General features: G+C 45.8%; 1 protein-coding gene across 8 annotated transcripts in view; it reads left to right on the forward strand.

Annotated features, from left to right (window-relative positions):
• The window catches only part of CCDC85A (coiled-coil domain containing 85A), a 222,631-nt gene that overhangs the window by 40,089 nt on the left and 164,649 nt on the right, over positions 1-17,893 (forward strand). For 3 of the 8 annotated variants that reach the window (XR_008306253.1, XM_053246468.1, XM_053246481.1), the window contains exon 3: positions 4,830-4,906. The exons of the other annotated variants lie outside the window; for them this stretch is intronic. Coding sequence is in view for 2 of the 3 variants with exons in the window: in XM_053246468.1 (XP_053102443.1) it covers positions 4,830-4,867 (38 nt within the window). In the remaining variant the exon portion in view is untranslated. The remainder of the gene's footprint in view (positions 1-4,829; positions 4,907-17,893) is intronic. 8 annotated transcript variants of the gene reach the window in all.

A 17,893-nucleotide genomic window follows, 5' to 3' on the forward strand; every position in this document is an offset into this window, starting at 1 on the left:
GGTTCTGCTGGGAGAGTGGGTCAAGCCCGCTCTCCCCACAGACGATCATCAGGTTAGCCCTGGGAGCTAGTAGTCATGGTGCCGGGAGGGATGGCGGGGATTGGGGGCTGCCTGGCCCCTGGAAATCCAAGGATACCCCATGCGAGTGTTGCTGTTGCCTTCTGGTTGGGGGTCTACTTGCGAGTTGCTGCAGCATGGAGCCACACCATGGCAATTCACGAACAACTAAAAGGGGTTAGTGGAGCGCTCGCTCTGCTAACCTCATTTAAGGGGGGGGGCTATTAAGTGGGCTAACCACCAGGAGCTGCCCAGCTCCTGGCGGTTCACACGTGCGGGGAAAACTGGGCTGGGCTTCCTTAGCCCGGTTTGCTTCACGCGTGTGAATAGCCTCAGTGACTGTTCACACGACCCTAAACAGGGTCAGAGGACCATCCAGGCCAGGTAGGAGAGTTGTGCGTGCTCCTGATGGGCTGTGTGTGTTTGGAAAGATCAAGGTGGGAGGAGGGGAGAGTGATCGTGTGGGAGCCAGGAGCTGGGTAGGAGGGGCATGGCCAACACCTACATCCTGCCCGTAGCATTTGATCGAGGGTGCATGAATAGCTGGCCTTCCCGGCTGCCACATGATCACTCTCCCCTCTTCCTGCCTTGATCTTTGTGAAGACACAACTGCCGATCAGAAGCACACCCAGCTGGATGGTCCTCTGACCCTGTTTAGGGTCGTGTGAACAGTCACTGAGGCGGGTCTCTCGATCCGTGAGACCCGCTTTTTGCAAAACTGCGGGTAGAGTGGGCTAAGCTTTGACAGAGCTGGCAGGGACTGGGGGGAGCGGGGCCCGCGCGGCCCCCGGAAGCCCTAGTATGCCCTGCGCGAGACCCCCGGAGCCGGGAGGCGGCTTTTCGCCTCCCGGTTGGGGGTCTACTCGCGAGTAGCCGCAGCACAGAGCCGCGCCGCGGCTACTCATGAGCAGATAGCCCGGGTTTGTGGAGCGCTCTCCTAGCCCGATTTTTGTTAATCATGAGAATAGCCCCACTGTATGTGCATATAGACACACAACGAAGCTATTCACGTGAGTGTGCAAAACCAAGCTAAGGAAGTTCAGCCCACTTTAGCGCTGGGATTGGGCCTGATCCCGGTGGCACTGAAGTAGCAAACCTGCCCATGAACCCACCTGGCTAAACGAGGTTAGGAGAGCGAGCGATGGTGGGGATCCTGGCCAGCTCTGGGGAGGGGAGAGGGGATCCTCATAATGCACTGTTTATTCACGTGGTGCATTGTGGGGCAACGTGGGGCGATGTGCCACTCGTGGGGCGATGTGACACTCGGAGCTACCAGCAGCAGCCGGTAATAGTCTGAGCAGGCGATGCGCCCAGCCAAAGGAAGGAACCTGCTCGTCTGTGGGGAGGTAAGCTTTGTAAGGAGTCCTCCCTGGTAACCCTCTTGCCCTTTCTCACTGATTGTGAGAAAGGGCTCAGTGTTTCTTGTGAAAATAGGTTCACAGGAAAGGGTGAAGCAAGATTCTCCACTTTGGTCCACTGACAATTGCTTGGAGGTTGGGAAGCTGTCAAGGACGACTGCCAGCTTGCATGGATACCTGGAACCAAATGGGGTATCTGTGCAGACTGAGGAACTGTGGCCAACGGAATGTGTAAGCCAGGGAAATGCTGGCCATACTTTCTCCCAGTCCAACTTAAGGACAGGCTGCACAGATGGTTGTTTGCTCTTACACTGTGCACAGGGATTCCAAATCATAGATCTCTTTAGTGATTGGTAATAAAGCTATGCATGCCTGGCTTTGATTGCCGGGTTGATTTTGCTTATTGGTTTTAGAGCTAGAAAGCTTTGCTTTAATTACTGAGTAAGCTGAATTTAGTTCCTCGCGTGCCACATCCAAATATGATCTTCTTTTTATTATGACAATGGAGAGGCATTATGTTCAATTAGTGGACTCGAAATAAACATTGACCAGGTGGTGGTGATTGAATTGTTACTCTGAATTCTGTATAGACAGAACATCAGACTGATACTCTGGGCTTGATCTAGGGACAGAACAAGATCTACGGCCAGATTTTCCACCGTGTTTCCAGCCCTTCACAAATTCACAAAATGGGTAGCTTGAAGCCGAGGGGCTGGTGAGCATTCCCCTCACCAGGTGAAATTGTTTAAGCCTAATTGTGTTGTGGATTACTTCCCCTGTAGGCTGTGGTTTGGCTCTTTTCTAGAGCCATCTAGAGCCGTCTGTGCTGCTGGAACCTTAATATGTTACATTGTGTTAACTTTCCCCTCTTATATGTGCCATGATCTGGATTATTAGGAGTCTGTAGGAGTCTGGTGTGTGGATGTTCTTGCATTGTGGGTAGGAGGATCCAATTGAACTGTTTGACTGAACCATAACTTTGGGAGGATTGAGAACATAGTAACTGTTACAGAATGCTTTGTATGTGAAAACTAAAATATAGTGATCACCTTGCATGTTTCTTTTAGGAGATATTTTTGGGAGCCATTTTAGGCTATGTGAATTGCGTGGATGTTATTTTTATACTGGGGTTGGCTTTCCATCTGTTAAAAAACTAAAACTTGGTCAGTTGATTGGTCAAATATTGTCAAAAAATTGTCCAGTGTTTAAAGCATCAGGATTTTAGAATAATGTGACAAAGAACACTGATCATTACACAAATAAAAATATGACTAGCATTGCCATGCCCCCCGGTATTCCGGGTATCACCTGGATTTTAAGCATCTTATATTTATTTATTATTTATTCGATTTCTATACCACCCTTCCAAATATGGCTCAGGGCAGTTTACACAGAGAAATAATAAATAAGATGGATCCCTGTTCCCAAAGGGCTCACAATCTAAAAAGAAACGTAAGACAGACACCAGCAACAGTCACTGGAGGTACTGTGCTGGGGGTGGATAGGGCCAGTTATTCTCCCTCTGCTAAATAAAGAGAATCACTACGTTAAAAGGTGCCTCTTTGTCAAGTTAGGAGGGGTTAGTGTTAGGGTTGCCTGGATTGTTTGCCTGGATTGCTTAGCCCACCTGGATTCACTTGGATTTCAGCTTTCATTTTTTTAAGAAAAAGCTAAGCTCTAGCCCTCGTAGAAGTGAAGTTATGGAGCAAAACATGCAGTCTTCTTCTCAACCGCTGGACTTGGATTAAGAGAAGAAGAGCACAGGAGGCTAGATGGAATGGTTTCACTTTCACAAGTACAGTAATCCCCTGAGTAATGTTGCCTTGTTTGTTATCAGCAGGGGACCGGGCAGTTGAGAGGATAGCTTCTTTTTGCATTTTAAAATTTTATTAGTTTTACAATATCTTAACAATCCAATTACATTTAATTAAGTAAATATTGACTTCCCGCTTACCAGTCTGCACAGTTCATATTAGCTATACAAATCTACCATTGCTATAATAATTCAAAACATATAGACTCCACATTGCAGACTGGATTTTACCCTGCCCAACCTGCTGCTGTTACTAAATTTCAAACCCTGCTGAAAGGTCCATATTGGAAAAATAGTTTTTTAGGAAAAGTAAAGAATGGTTCCCAATCTTCTTTGAAACATTCCTAGTTTTCATCCCTTATGAGTGCTGTAAGTTTTGCCATCTCCGCGTATTCCAAAATTTTTATCAACCAATCTTCTTTTGAGGGCATTTTATTATCTTTCCATTGAGAGGATAGCTTCTTTTGATGTGAATCACTACCTGCCTATCAGGCTGTGTATTGTAATGTTTAAGGACTTTCTTGGCTTTATATTCAGTGCATGCCTACTTAGAAGTAAGCACTGTTGGTTTCAACCAGATCTTCTCTCAAGTGTGTATAGAATTGCAGCCTTAATTACAAAGCTGTGTATCTTTTTGTTGTTGTTGTTGTTCTACTGCTGCTGCTAATAGGTCATGGAAAATGGTCAGGCAAAGATATCTTGCCCAACTATTGTTGGGAGATATCCAGAGCAAATACAAATCAACTGGAAAGCGCAGCTGCGAATTTGCATGTTCAAATTATAATATGCATAATATACGTGATATGCAAATTAGGCAACCGGATTTGGAGAGCCAGAATATGGCAACCCTAAATATGACTGGCTTCTAGAGGAATCCAATCCTTCCCAAATGCTTTATGAAGCACCATGTCAGACAACATGGGGACTTATTTCTTTCAATGTCAAATGCGGAGGACTTGGTGGTAGTCTTAATGCTTGTGCCACTGCAGTCTGTGTCGTTCTAATAACCTTGTGTGTGTTTGCTTCCTGTTTCCTCCTGAATCCTGCCTGTTCAATAATACCCGCAGTTGCAGCATGTGGCCACTAGGAGTAACTAGGCCATTTGGCTTAACTGGGAAGGGAGACTTTGGAGAGTTTCAGCAGCCTGTTGCTGCATCATCATCTTCTGGCTTCTAGAATGGGGCAGGAAATGACCCTGCATTACATTAGGGTCACTTCCTGCATCATTCAAGACTTTACAAAGAGGACAACCATTAGCAGCCATCTTTTAAAAATCTAGAATGAGGTAGGAAATGACCCTCTGATAATTCAGGGCCATTTCCTGCCCCATCTTAGAGGCAATAAGATGGTAGAGATAATGTGTTGTGTTGTATCTGCTTATTAAGTTCTGGTCACAGACACTAATAAAGACTGACTTGACTTGGTTAGAAATAGCAGCATTATTTTTTTTTTTAAAGAAGTGAAAATAAAGACGATTTCCTGTACTGTGAAATATTTTTTGGGGGGATGCATTGCTTTGGGAGGGGCTGCTGACCAGGCTGCTTTAAGCCATATGCAACGTCAAAGCATATCATTCCAATTCAGTCTTTTTTCCTAACCAGATCGCCTGCCACCAAGATCAAAGGCTCTGCAGTCTTAACTATGCGGAGGAAGATAACTGAATCGGTGCCTCCATCAGGTACAGGTTCTTAGCGTCTTTTACTCTGTTCCTTAGTGGTGGAGCATCAGCAAGAGAGGAGCCACAAGTCATGCAACTGAAAAGGATGGCAGCCTTTTTCGAGAAATGTGCACTCAAAAGTGGCTCAGAGGACTAGGTGGACAAGAGAATGTTGGATGCGACCTGACAAACTCTTAAGTTTGGATGCCTGCCCTCACTTCTCTGTTGCCAAGAGATGCTTTTCATTTTGGAAACAAACTGGGAGAAAAATAGCTAATTTTAGGCCTATTTGTAGTGCTAGAGAGCCAGACCTTGGAAAAGAGAGAGTGCAGTGTTTTGAAACTTGTTGCTGTTTTGGAATCATTGTGACATTGGCTGTTATACGACTGTTATTGTTAATTTATGAGCTTTGGTTACTTTATCGTCTGCAGTGCTGGATCCAAGTGACATAACAAGGACACTCTTAGCACTTAGGAACATAGGAAGCTGCTGTATACTGAGTCAAACCATAGGTCCATCTTGCTCAGTATTGTCCACACAGACTGGCAGCGGCTTCTCCCAGGCTGCAGGCAGGAATCTCTCTCAGCCCTTTCTGGAGACACCAGGGAGGGAACCTAGATGCTCTTCCCAGAGTGGCTCCATCCCCTAAGGGGAATATCTTACAGTGCTCGCACATGTAGTCTCCCGTTCATTTGTTTGCTTGTTGTAAACCGCCCAGAGACGTGAGTTTTGGGTGGTTTAAAAATATGTTTTAAAATAATAATAATAATAATAATAATAATAATAATAATAATAATAATAATAATAATAGAATATGCAACCAGGGCAGACCCTGCTTAGCAAAGGAGACAAATCACGCTTGCTACCACAAGATCAGGTCTCCTCCAGCTCTCCTCTCCTCTTCAGTAGGACATTCTGCACAGAAGGATGGATTTGCTCATATTTGTGAGTCAGTGAGGCTGTTCACACGAGCAGTGGTTTCACCTGCTCTCCCCGCAGACGATCGTTCACTCGTACCTGGGCGGCCGAATAGGCCACTCAGACAATTACGGGCTCCATCACTTCCAGATAATTTGTTAAATATTAGGGGGTGGGGGTTGTCTTAGATTCATCTTTCTTTTAAGTAAACACAGGTATAACCTGTATATATATATTTATTTAAATACAGGTGAGCCTTTTATCTTTTAAGGCATTGAGGCACTTCACACAAGCAGTGTGAAGCGTCAAAACGGGTTTTGTGGGGAGACTGGGCTTGACCCACTCTCCCCACAGCCGATCACCTAGCCTTCCCTGGTCAGCCAGATTGGCCGCCCAGACGATTACCGGCTCAGTCATGGAGCTGGTTGGGGTGGTGGAGTTCGGGGGCCTCTTGGCCCCTGGAAGTACCAGAATGACCTGCGCAAGTGTGTGGAGCATTCTGAGAAGCTTTCCAATGCTGGAAGGCTTGTTGTAGCCACCTAGTCAGGAGGCTACACATGAGTCGCTGTGGTGTGGAGCCACGCTGACACATGATCTGAAAAATGGGAATATTAACCTTGTTTGGGGTGTGTGGGGGATTTAAGCTGGCTTGCTTCCGGGGGCCACATGGCACCCATTGCTTCCTACAATTGGGAGAAATCAGGCTAGCCATGCCTAGCCTGATTTTTGCCAATCGTGGGAATAGCGTCATCGTCTTATGTTCAGGGTCACCTTTTATTGGGGTAAATACAGTATCATGCAAAACCTGGATGGATTTTGTGGCAAGCTGGGGCTGGGGGTTTGGTGCATCATTGCGCATTTCCTTGGTCCTTCTGGTCAAAGACGTTGGGCCACTTTTTGAAAGCCTGAGATACTGAGATGGCTGTGCACACTCCAGATAAGAGCCTGCCTCTCTGCAAAAGCTGTCGGCTGCCACCGGTTACCATTACTGGCTCACTGTGGGTGTATTTGAGCCTGTGGATGAATGAGAATCCTGAAGGCATTTTGAAGTGCTGCAGCTGCCTGGGTTAATTTCATCTCAGCTGAGCACTTGATACTACTCGCAGCGCCATCTTTTAATCGGGTGCTCAGAATGAAAGCTGGGTTGAAATATTGGCTCACAGCTTGGTCTGTCCTTCAAATTGCAGATTTCTGACAAGTTGGCTGCTGGGTTTTCTATATTTAATGTTGTCACGAATGTTTCAGAAGTGGATGCAAGTGTGTGTGTGTGTGAGAGAGAGATTGAGTGATTGATTGATTGATTGATTCTAGGAAAGAGAGACAGAGAGGCGGGTCTCACCATCAGTGAGACCTGCCTCGAGAGGGTTAACGGGGAGAGCAGGCTTAGCGAGCAGGGAGGCAGCCCTGGGCGGCCGGATCAGCTGCCCACATGACTGCTGGCTCTGTTACAGAGCCGGCAGGGGCTGAGGGGATTGGGGGCCACGTGGCCGCCGGAAGCTCCAGCATGCCTTGCGCAAGCAAGCTGGGCATGCTGGAGAGACCCCCCGAGCCGGGAGGTTCCTTTTAAGCCTCCTGGCCGGGGGTCTACTTGTGAGTTGCTGCGGTGCAGCAACACATGATCAAAAAGCCCGGGTTAGCGGAGTGCTCTCCCCGTTAACCTCGGCTAAGGGGAGGGGCATTCCAGCAAGTCACCTGCTTTGGTGAGACCAGGCTCAGCTGTGAGCCTGGTGGTTCTCACGGACATACAAAATCGGGCTAGGCTGCCCTAGCCCCATTTTGTATGACCATGGGAATAGCCTCTGAGAGGTCATTCACACAATCAAAAACTGTGTTCCAGGTAGGAAAACCTGGCTTTCTCCTACGTTGCTTCCACACAGTCACTTCTACCCAGGTTTTCCTCTTACCTTGCTTTCACACAACTGAAAATTGGGAGCACACACAGAGCTCCCAATCCTGGGTAGAATATAGTTTTTAATTCTGCAAATGACCTCAGAGTCTGTTTTGTCTCTTCAAGGAGATGCTTTATATGTTATGCAGCAATAAATCAAGGTCGGCTCAGTCAAAGTTTGACAATTCCCAGGCTCCAGCTTGCCATGGCATCTAGCAATTTAACTGTGGCACATGAGCCAACTGATGGACAGATGTGACCAGGAGTCAGCTGATGGGTTGCATCTTTACATTACTTGATGATGCCACTCTTAAATCTTCTAAGTCACTCCAGCAAATTGGGGGAGGTTGCTCCCTCCTCCTCCTGGTCATGTCCATCTGGCTCAGGCAAATGTTGGACCGACATGATCAGGAGGAGGAGGGGGGAGCCCCACTACAGGCTCACTCCTCCTCTTGGCTATGTTGGCCCATCATCTGCCTAAGCCAGATGGATGTGACTAGGAGAAGAGTGGACTTGCAAGGTGGGAGCAAGTAGGCTGGTAAGTCTACACCCCCATGGGACATAAGAAGAGCCTTACAGGATCTGGCCCAAGACCCATCAAGTTCAGGATCTTGTTTCCCACAGTGGCCTACCAGATACCTCTGGGAAGCCTGCAAGCAGCAGATGAAGGCATGCCCCCTCTTCTGCTGTTGCTCCCCTGCAGCTGGTAGTTAGAGGCATCCTACCTGTGAACATGAAGGTGGCCTATAGCCATCAAGACGAGTAGGCATTGATGGATCGGTCCTCCATGAATTTGTCTAAGCTCCATTTCGAGCCATCTAAGTTGGTGGCCATCACCATATCCCCTGGCAGAGAATTCCATGCGTAAATTATGCACTGTGTGAAAAAAGTACTACCTTTGTACAGTCCTGGCAATCCGTTTCGTGGGAGGGCATTGCTGGTGGGGTGGGTGGCAAATCTGCCCCCTTCATGGAGCAGAGGATGGGCTGGTTCCTGAATTTTGGGGCTGGCTCCAAATACAATTTGTTGAGGCCTTTGCTAGATATACACTTAATAGCAGGGGTAGGCAATTTTGGCCCTCCAGCTGTCATTGAACTACAACTCCCATCACTCCCAGGCACAGTTTATTTTTGGGGCTGGAGGTGATGGGAGTTGTAGTTCAATAGCAGCTGGTTGGCCAGGATTGCCCACCCCTGCTTTATAGGGAACTGGCATTCTGAGAAGTGCACTTCTATGACACATGTTTTTTCAAATATTTATTTGTTATATTCACACTCGCTTTTTTAAAAGGCGTAGATTAGACTTTAAAATGTTATGTATAAAGAGGCTGTTAGCCTGGCATAATGAACAGAGCTTGGCTCTGTGGGTTTCTGGGGAGTTCATGATAGATGCTAAGAGTGTCCTTGTTCCCTCTCTGTTCAGGATATTCCATAATTTTTATGCATTGCTCAAACCTCTTGGAAGCCTAGGCAATATGAGATGGGCTGAGATAAATTAAGCTCCTAATTCCTTACTTTATGATCCATTTTTATTGGCTAAACCAGCCTTTGTAATGTACCAAAAGCTGGAAAATATGTATAATATACTCTTGTGCATATGACTTTCAATCATTTCGGAAGCTCCTAAAGCTTTTGGAATGACAATCAACCATGTCTCTGCTGCAATTCCACTGTGTTTAAGGCTCTCTAAATACATGCACATCTGGCAATGGGAAAGAAGCGGAAATCCCCAGTATATATTGGTCATCAGACTAATCGCATTAATAGATCCACTGGAAATCAGCAAGGGCTTCCGTGCCATGCTGGTGCTCTGACACAGTTGTGTGTTCTGTGACCTGGAATTCGCTGCTGAGCACAGAAAGCTGCCATCTACAGCTTGCTGGCCAGTTCCCCATAGGACCCTGCCAGAAGCAAGCTGCCACAGTAGCCTGGTTTCAAAGCATAACCCATTCTCCTGCATGCCTGCAGTTTTATTGTGTTGTACCTCTTGAGGTTTTGTCGTTCAGGAGCAGGTGAATGTGGCAGTTTAAGGGTTTGCTGCAGGCAATGGCTCTCCGCCCCTCCTGCATTCCTACTCACTTCTTTTCATGGACTGTGAACAGATCGGCAAAGGTTTCCCTGCCACTCTTTCCTTGGCACTTGGATGTGCTGATCTTCTACACAAGCTACATCTCCCTTGCCTTCCTCTGTCCCCCAGATTCTTACTACTGCTGCTAGGAATATTTATATGCAGCTTTTCAACCAAAGTTCTCAAAACAAAGTTCTCAAAATGTTCTCAGAGCGTTTGGGAGACCTGAGAGGGTGGAGAGAGGCAGAGGGTAGATTTTGTCAGCTCTCTGACTTCTCCTGATGAACAACAGCTGTCTCACCCTGCCTGTGCATTCCTATCTCACCGAGGAGGTTTGTTTTTGCAGCCCCAGACCTTCTGAAGGACCTGCTTGGGATTGCTTCCCAATTCCACCTGTGCCATCTCTCTGAGTGCTTGACTTGTTCCACCTGCCCCCAAGGACCGGAGAACTCTCGTGAGAGGAGAGATTTCTGCAGTCCTTGGCAGCATATATTGGAGGGAGGCACACCAGAGGTGTAGCTGGTGGACCACCTGTAGGTGGCCGGCCTTTGGTGCCGGGCCTTAGGTGTGGGACTGAGGTCTGAGGCGGTGGGAGTTATAAGGTAGGGTTGGAGCTTTGGGTTGTTTGTTGTTAGTTCTCCCTTTTATTGGGTTGTGCCACGCCTTCTGCTGTCATGTGTTTGGGTTCTCTTGGGCAGAATGATGCCGGGTGTGTGTCCAGTGGCTCTGGGGCAGCTATTACTGTTGTGGGGAATAGAAGAATTGGAGTTGGCAGAGCAGCTGGCCGTTACAGGGGAAGGGAAACTTGTAATTTAGTAACTGTTTCCACTTCTGGCTGCCCTGTCAGCTCTCTGGACTCAGGGAGCAGTTCCAACTTCCCACAGAACCTAGACTTGCTCCTTTGCAATGCCAGATCAGTTCAGAATAAGACCGAAATCATCCATGACTTGATCATGGATGAGGGAGCCGATCTGGCTTGTATAACTGAGACCTGGATCGGGGAGGCTAGTGGCCCAGTTTGGGCCCAACTTCTTCTACCAGGCTACTCTGTTGTGGAGCAGGCTAGGGGATGTGGGTGGGGGGGTGGAGTGGCTGTGGTCCATTCCCTTACCAGGGCCCCTGTGCGACAGTTGACTTATATTGAGTGTGTCTTTCTGAGGCTGGCAACTAGGGATAGATTGGAGATTCTGTTAGTGTACCGTCCACCCCGCTGCCCAACTGACTCCCTAACTGAGCTGACGGAGCTGGTCTCGGAGTTGGTGTTGGAGTCGCCCAGACTTTTGGTTCTGGGTGACTTCAATATCCATTGTGAGGCTGACTTGTCTGGTGTGGCTCAGGAGTTCATAGCGGCCATGACAACTGTGGGCCTATCCCAACTAGTTTCAGGACCAACTCATGTTGCCGGCCACACACTTGATTTGGTCTTTTGTTCGTATGAGGGGGGTGTTCCATGGGTGCGGGATCCTGTGGTTTCCCCATTGTCATGGACGGACCACCACCTGGTTAAGGTTGGTTTCACAGCCACAGCCTAGCCCTGCAAGGGTGGAGGACCTATTAAGATGGTCCACCCAAGACGGCTGCTGGACCCAGTAGGTTTCCAAGAAGCCTTGGAGGGTTTTGATATTGGTCCTGCCAGCGACTCTGTCGATGCCCTGGTGGGAACCTGGAACAGGGAACTCACCAGGGCAGTAGACGCGATTGCTCCTAAGCGTCCCTTCCAATCTGCTTTATAAGTGGTCCCTTGGTATACAGAGGAGTTGTGGGGTCTGAAGCAGCAAGGTAGGCAACTGGAAAGCAGGTGAAGGAGAACTCGGCTTGAATGTGACAGGACACAGCATAGATCCCATTTGAAGGTTTATGCGGAGGCGGTGCGTGCAGCAAAAAAACCCCAATTCTGGTCTGTGCACATTGCCTCTGCGGGTTCATGTCCAGCAGAGCTGTCCCGAGTTGTGAGGAGTTTGATTTAGGCTCCTTCCAACTCAAACCAATCCCTGGGGACTTTGTTTTGCTGTGATGCTTTTAATGGGTTCTTTGCGGACAAAATCTCCTGTATTCGGGCCGACTTGGACTCCACTGTTTCTGCAGAGTCTATTAAGGTGGTTTCCAGCAATCCCTCTTGCAGTATTAGATTGGGTCAGTTTCAATCTGTGATGCCTGATGACGTGGACAAGCTGCTTGGGGCGGTGCGGCCTACCACTTGTTCTCTGGATCCTTGCCCGACTTGGCTGCTTTTATCTAGCAGGGAGATTGTTGGGGATGGCTTAGTTAATATCATTAACTCATCGCTGAGGGAGGGTAGGATGCTTCCTTGTTTGAAGGAGGCAATGATTAGACCACTTCTTAAGAAGCCTTCCCTAGATCCCTCAGTGATGGACAGTTATAGCCGGTCTCCAATCTCCCATGGTTGGGTAAGGTGATTGAGAGAGTGATGGCTAACCAGCTCCAGGCAGTTTTGGAGGAAACCGATTATCTAGACCCATTTCAAACTGGCTTTAGAGCGGGCTATGGGGTTGAGTCTGCCTTGGTCGGCCTGATGGATTACCTTTACCGGGGAATCGACAGAGGGAGTATGACTCTGTTGGTTCTTTTGGATCTCTCGGCAGCGTTCGATACCATCGACTATGGTATCCTTCTGGATCACCTGGGAGAATTGGGGATAGGAGTCACTGCTTTTCAGTGGTTCCGCTCCTATCTCTCAGGCAGATTCTAGATGGTGGAGCTTGTTGACAGTTCCTCTTCAAAACGGGAGCTATTATAGGGAGTCCTTCAGGGCTCCATTCTGACACCAATGCTTTTTAAAATTTACATGAAACCGCTGGGTGAGGTCATCAGGAGTTTTGGTGCTGGGTGTTATCAGTATGCTGATGACACCCAAATCTATTTCTCCTCCTCCTCCTCCTCCTCCTCCTCCTCCTCCTCCTCCTCCTCATCATCATCAGGAAATGGCATTCAATCCCTAAATGCCTGCCTACAGGCAGTAATGGGCTGGATGAGGGATAACAAATTGAAGCTGAATCCAAGCAAGACAGAGGTGCTCATTGTGGGGGATCGGAATTTAGGGGATGAGTTAGATCTTCCTGTGCTGGATGGGTTACACTCCCCCAGAAGGAACAGGTACACAGCTTGGGAGTGCTCTTGGATCCAGGCCTCACCATGGTATCTCAGGTGGATGCTATGGCCAGGAGCGCTTTCTATCAGCTTCAGCTGATTTGCCAGCTGCACCAATTCCTTGAAGAGAACGATCTCAAAACAGTGATGCATCAGCTGGTAACCTCTAGGCTCGACTACTGCAATGCGCTCTGCGTGGGACTGCCTTTGTATGTAGTGTGGAAACTTCAGTTAGTTCAAAATGCAGCAGCCAGATAGGTCTCTGGGGTAACCCGGAGAGACCATATTATGCCTGTCTTAAAACAGCTGCACCGGCTGCCGATATGTTTCCAGGCGAAATACAAAGTTCTGGTTATTACCTTTAAAGCTCTGAACAGCTTGGCTCTGGGCTACCTTAAAGAGCGCCTTTTTCAGTATGATCCCCATCACTCGTTCAGGTCATCTGGAGAGGTCCATTCCAGTTGCCACCGGTACATCTGGTGGTGACTCGGAACTGGGCCTTTTCTGTGGCTGCTTCTGGTCTATGGAATTCACTCCCGGCAGATATTCGCAGTTTAGGCTCGCTGTCAGCCTTTAAGAGAGCCCTAAAAACCTATTAGTTCAGCCTGGCCTTCCAAGGTTTGTAAAGTGTTGTTTTTTTAAAGTATTTTAATTGGTTTTAAATAGTTTTAATAGTTTTTGAATTGTTTATATATTGTTTTTAGCATTGTGTTTGTGTTGTGGGTTTCAAAGGGTTGTTGTACACCGCCCAGAGCCTCTGGATAGGGCGGTTTATAAATGTAGTTAATATAATAATAATAATTAATAAGAAAACTGCAAGAGAAGAAAAACCAATCTAAGTGTTGCATGGATTGACTACAAGAAAGCCTTCGATTCATTGCCTCACACATGGATACTAAAATGTTTAGAAACAACTGGTGTCAGCAAAAACATTCAGATATTTATTAAAAAAGCAATGAGCATGTGGAGTACACAGTTAACAATCAATGGCGAGACACTTGGACAGGTTAGCATTAGAAGAGGCATTTTCCAAGGGAACTCACTATCCCCTCTGTTGTTTGTAATAGCCATGACCCCACTTTCACAAATACTAAACAAAACAGGCCTCGGATACCAAACATCTAAAACATCAAGTAGAATCAACCATCTGCTGTACATGGACGATCTGAAGTTGTATGGAAAGTCCCAGTCAGAAATTGAATCACTGCTAAACACTGTCTGTATATTCAGTAGCAATATAGCAATGGAGTTTGGACTAGACAAGTGTGCTGCATTAATAATGAACAGAGGAAAAATAACAAAAACAGTAGAACTGCCCAATGGAAGCAAGATCAAGAACCTGGAAGAGAAAGAACATTACAAATACTTGGGCATTCTCCAGGCTGATAACGTCGCACACACTGAAGTTAAAAGAAAAATTGGAAGTGAATATATCAGGAGAGTTAGAAAAATCCTCAAATCCAAACTCAATGGCAGGAACACCATACAAGCCATAAACACCTGGGCTATACCTGTTATCAGATACACTGCAGGAATAATAGACTGGACCCAGGCAGAGCTAGAGACGCTGGATTGTAAGACCAAGAAAATCATGACCATCAATCATGCTCTGCACCCCCGCAGTAATATAGATAGGCTCTACCTCCCTCGCAGCTCAGGTGGAAGAGGAATGCTGCAAGTCCATCAAACAGTAGAGGAGGAGAAAAGAGGCCTTGAAGAATATATCAAGGACAGTGAAGAAGATGCACATAAAATGGTCAATAATGCAAAACTATTCAACACCAATGAAAGAAAGCAGGCCTACAAGAAAGAACAAGTCAAGAACCGAGCAGAAAAATGGAGAAATAAGCCCCTGCATGGTCAATATTTGCACAATATAAGTGGAAAATCAGACATCACCATGACCTTGCAATGGCTTAAGAATGGTTACTTGAAGAAAGAAACAGAAGGTTTAATACTGGCTGCGCAAGAACAGGCACTAAGAACAAATACAATAAGGCAAAAGTCGAAAAATCCACAACAAACAGCAAGTGCCGCCTTTCTAAAGAAGCAGATGAAAGAATGGATCACCTAATCAGCTGTTGTAAAAAGATCGCACAGACTGACTACAAACAAAGGCATGACAAGGTAGCAGGGATGATACACTGGAACATCTGCAAAAAATACAAACTACCTGTAGCCAAAAATTGGTGGGACCATACAACTGAAAAAGTTGAAGAAAATGAAGATGTAAAAATATTATGGGACTTCCGACTACAAACAGACAAACATCTGCCACACAATACACCAGATATCACTGTAGTCGAGAAGAAAGAAAGAAAAGTCAAAATAATCGACATAGCAATACCAGGGGATAGCGGAATAGAAGAAAAAGAAATAGAAAAAATCACCAAATACAAAGATCTACAAATTGAAATGGAAAGGCTGTGGCAGAAAAAGACCAAAATAATCCCAGTGGTAATTGACGCCCTGGGTGCAGTTCCAAAAGACCTTGAAGAGCACCTCAGCACCATAAGGGCCACAGAAATCACCATCAGCCATTTACAAAAAGCAGCTTTACTGGGAACAGCCTATATACTGCGATGATATCTATAACAATTGACAATAAAATTCTGGCATCCCAGGTTGTTGGGAAGGACTCGATGTCTGGATAAAAGAAACCAGTCAATAACACCTGTCTGACTGTGTAAACAAGAAATAATAATAATAAAATAAAAGAGTTTACATAGAAATACAATAAATAGGGTGGTTCCTTGCCCTCAAAGGGCTCACAATTTGAAAAGACACATAAGGTAGACACCACTGGAAGGATGCTATGCTGAGGCTGGGTAAGGACTGCACAATAAAAGGCAGGGCTGCACACCTTTGGCCCTCCAGCTCTTTTTGGACTACAACTCCCATCATCCCCAGCCACAGTGGCCAATAGTTGGGGATGATGGGAGCTGTAGTCCGACATCTGCAGGAGGGCCAAGGTTGTGCAGCCTTGACATAAGGAAATCACCACTTTAAAAGGTGCCTCTTTGCTCTCAAGGCTCTGAACTGAGTGTATCCCCTCTCCTTTCAGTCATAGTTGCATGCTGTGGTCTGCCCAAAGCAGCTCATGGATGGATTTAGCCTCAAATAAAAGCCTGAGGAACCAGGTTGCTGCAGAGGAAAAGGCTTAGGGCCAATATTGAACATGCTGGGAGAGATCCAATTCATAGCTCTCCCACTTTAAAATATCTAAAACTGTTGTGGGGCTGAAGTTCTGGCAGATAGGAACATAGAAAGCTGCCTTATACAGAGTCAGATCATTGGTCCGTATAGCTCAGTATTGTCTACACACACTGGCAGCGGCTTCTCCAAGGTTGCAGGCAGGAATCTCTCTCAGCTTTATCTTGGGGCCTTCTGCTCTGAGCTTCATTCAGTCCCATCCCCAGTGCTTGTATATGTGTATTAACCCTGTTCCTCTGCATCATGAGCTGGTCTATGACCCTAATAATAAACTATCTATAATCCTGTTCCTCATTTTGTTTCTCACTTTATATCCCCTGCAAAAACAGTGATTTGCTCTGCGGGGGGAAATGCACATTTACCAGTGCCTCATCTACTTTGGACCATAGAATCAAAATACCTTTATTTGGATCATCTAGTTGTGTTTTTTAAAAAAGGTTCTATTTAGTTATCCAGGGAGACAACATAAACAAGACAAGACAAAACAAAACACAAGCTAGTTGATTATATACACATCTCCAATAGAATAAACAGAGGAATACATCGCAGAAAAAGAAATCGAATATACAGGACCATAAATTGGCTTTAAAAGTCGGGGAGGGGATAAATATAGCAATTTATATAATAGGTACAATAGTTTGCTGAACATGTCCATGAGACATAGCTCTTCAGCAATTAAGAAAAGGAGTCAAGTTTGGAGAACACATCAACAGATTGTACCTTCTTTCCTAGAGAGATTTATAGACTTCATTCATTAATGACGTTTCCATAAATTCATTGGTGGTCAATATTTCTGCTTTCCACTTGCCACTAATATCCTGGCTGCAATCAACACATTTTAAGGGTTTAAGGGGATATCATTATTTGTAAGTGTTTCAATGCAGGGCAGAATTTCCCCCTATATTCTTTGATATGTAGATACTCCTATCAAACATGAGATAATTCACTCATTGCACATCAGCTAGTGTTGGAAAGCCGAAGTACTGTATAAGCTTGGAAGTACACAAGACTGTTCTACGGAGTCATAGAATTTTAGAGTTGGAAGAGGATTTGCACAATGCAGGAAAGGGCTTCAGCAATTTCTCAAGTGGAGTGTTCAGTAGTAGTAATAAATAAATAAATAGATGTTTCTGTGGCAAGGTGGAATGTATTGTATTCAGCAAACTGAAATTTGAAGGGTGGGGTTTTTTTTGTTTTTTGTTTTGCCAGTCCCAGAATGAAGATGAGGGAAAGGAATTTGGGGGAAGCCACATGCAATTGTATCCTGTCCATCTTTATTTGCAAATAAGTCTCACAATAAGGACACATGGGATTGAAACCTTAGTTAGATCACAGATATGCCATTGAGGTTTCAATTATTTAAAGTTTCTGTGAGACAAGTAAGTGGAAAATACATGTTGCTGTTGGAAATCTATGGAAATAGAAAAATATATGTTGCTGTTGGGGCAAAGTCATTTCCCATAGATTACACCTACAGGAAAGTTCAATAAATTAAATATATGTAATATAATATTTATGTGCTTGCAAAAAGGAGGAAAAGAACATTTTGAAATTTGTTGGATTTCAACTTCAAACAGTATTCATTTTATTGAATAATTACCATATAATAATTAACCCCTGCTAACTTGGCAAAGAGGTAACTTTTAATGTGGCGATTCTCTTTATTTAGCGAGGGGAGAGTAACTGGCCCTATCCACCCCCAGCACAGTACCTCCAGTGACTGTTGCTGATGTGTATCTCATGTTTCTTTTTAGATTGTGTGCCCTTTGGGGACAGGGTTCCATCTTATTTATTTATTTTTTCTCTGTGTAAAC

Source organism: Hemicordylus capensis, chromosome 1, assembly GCF_027244095.1.
Source record: "Hemicordylus capensis ecotype Gifberg chromosome 1, rHemCap1.1.pri, whole genome shotgun sequence".
In the NCBI taxonomy this organism is placed as follows: domain Eukaryota; kingdom Metazoa; phylum Chordata; class Lepidosauria; order Squamata; family Cordylidae; genus Hemicordylus; species Hemicordylus capensis.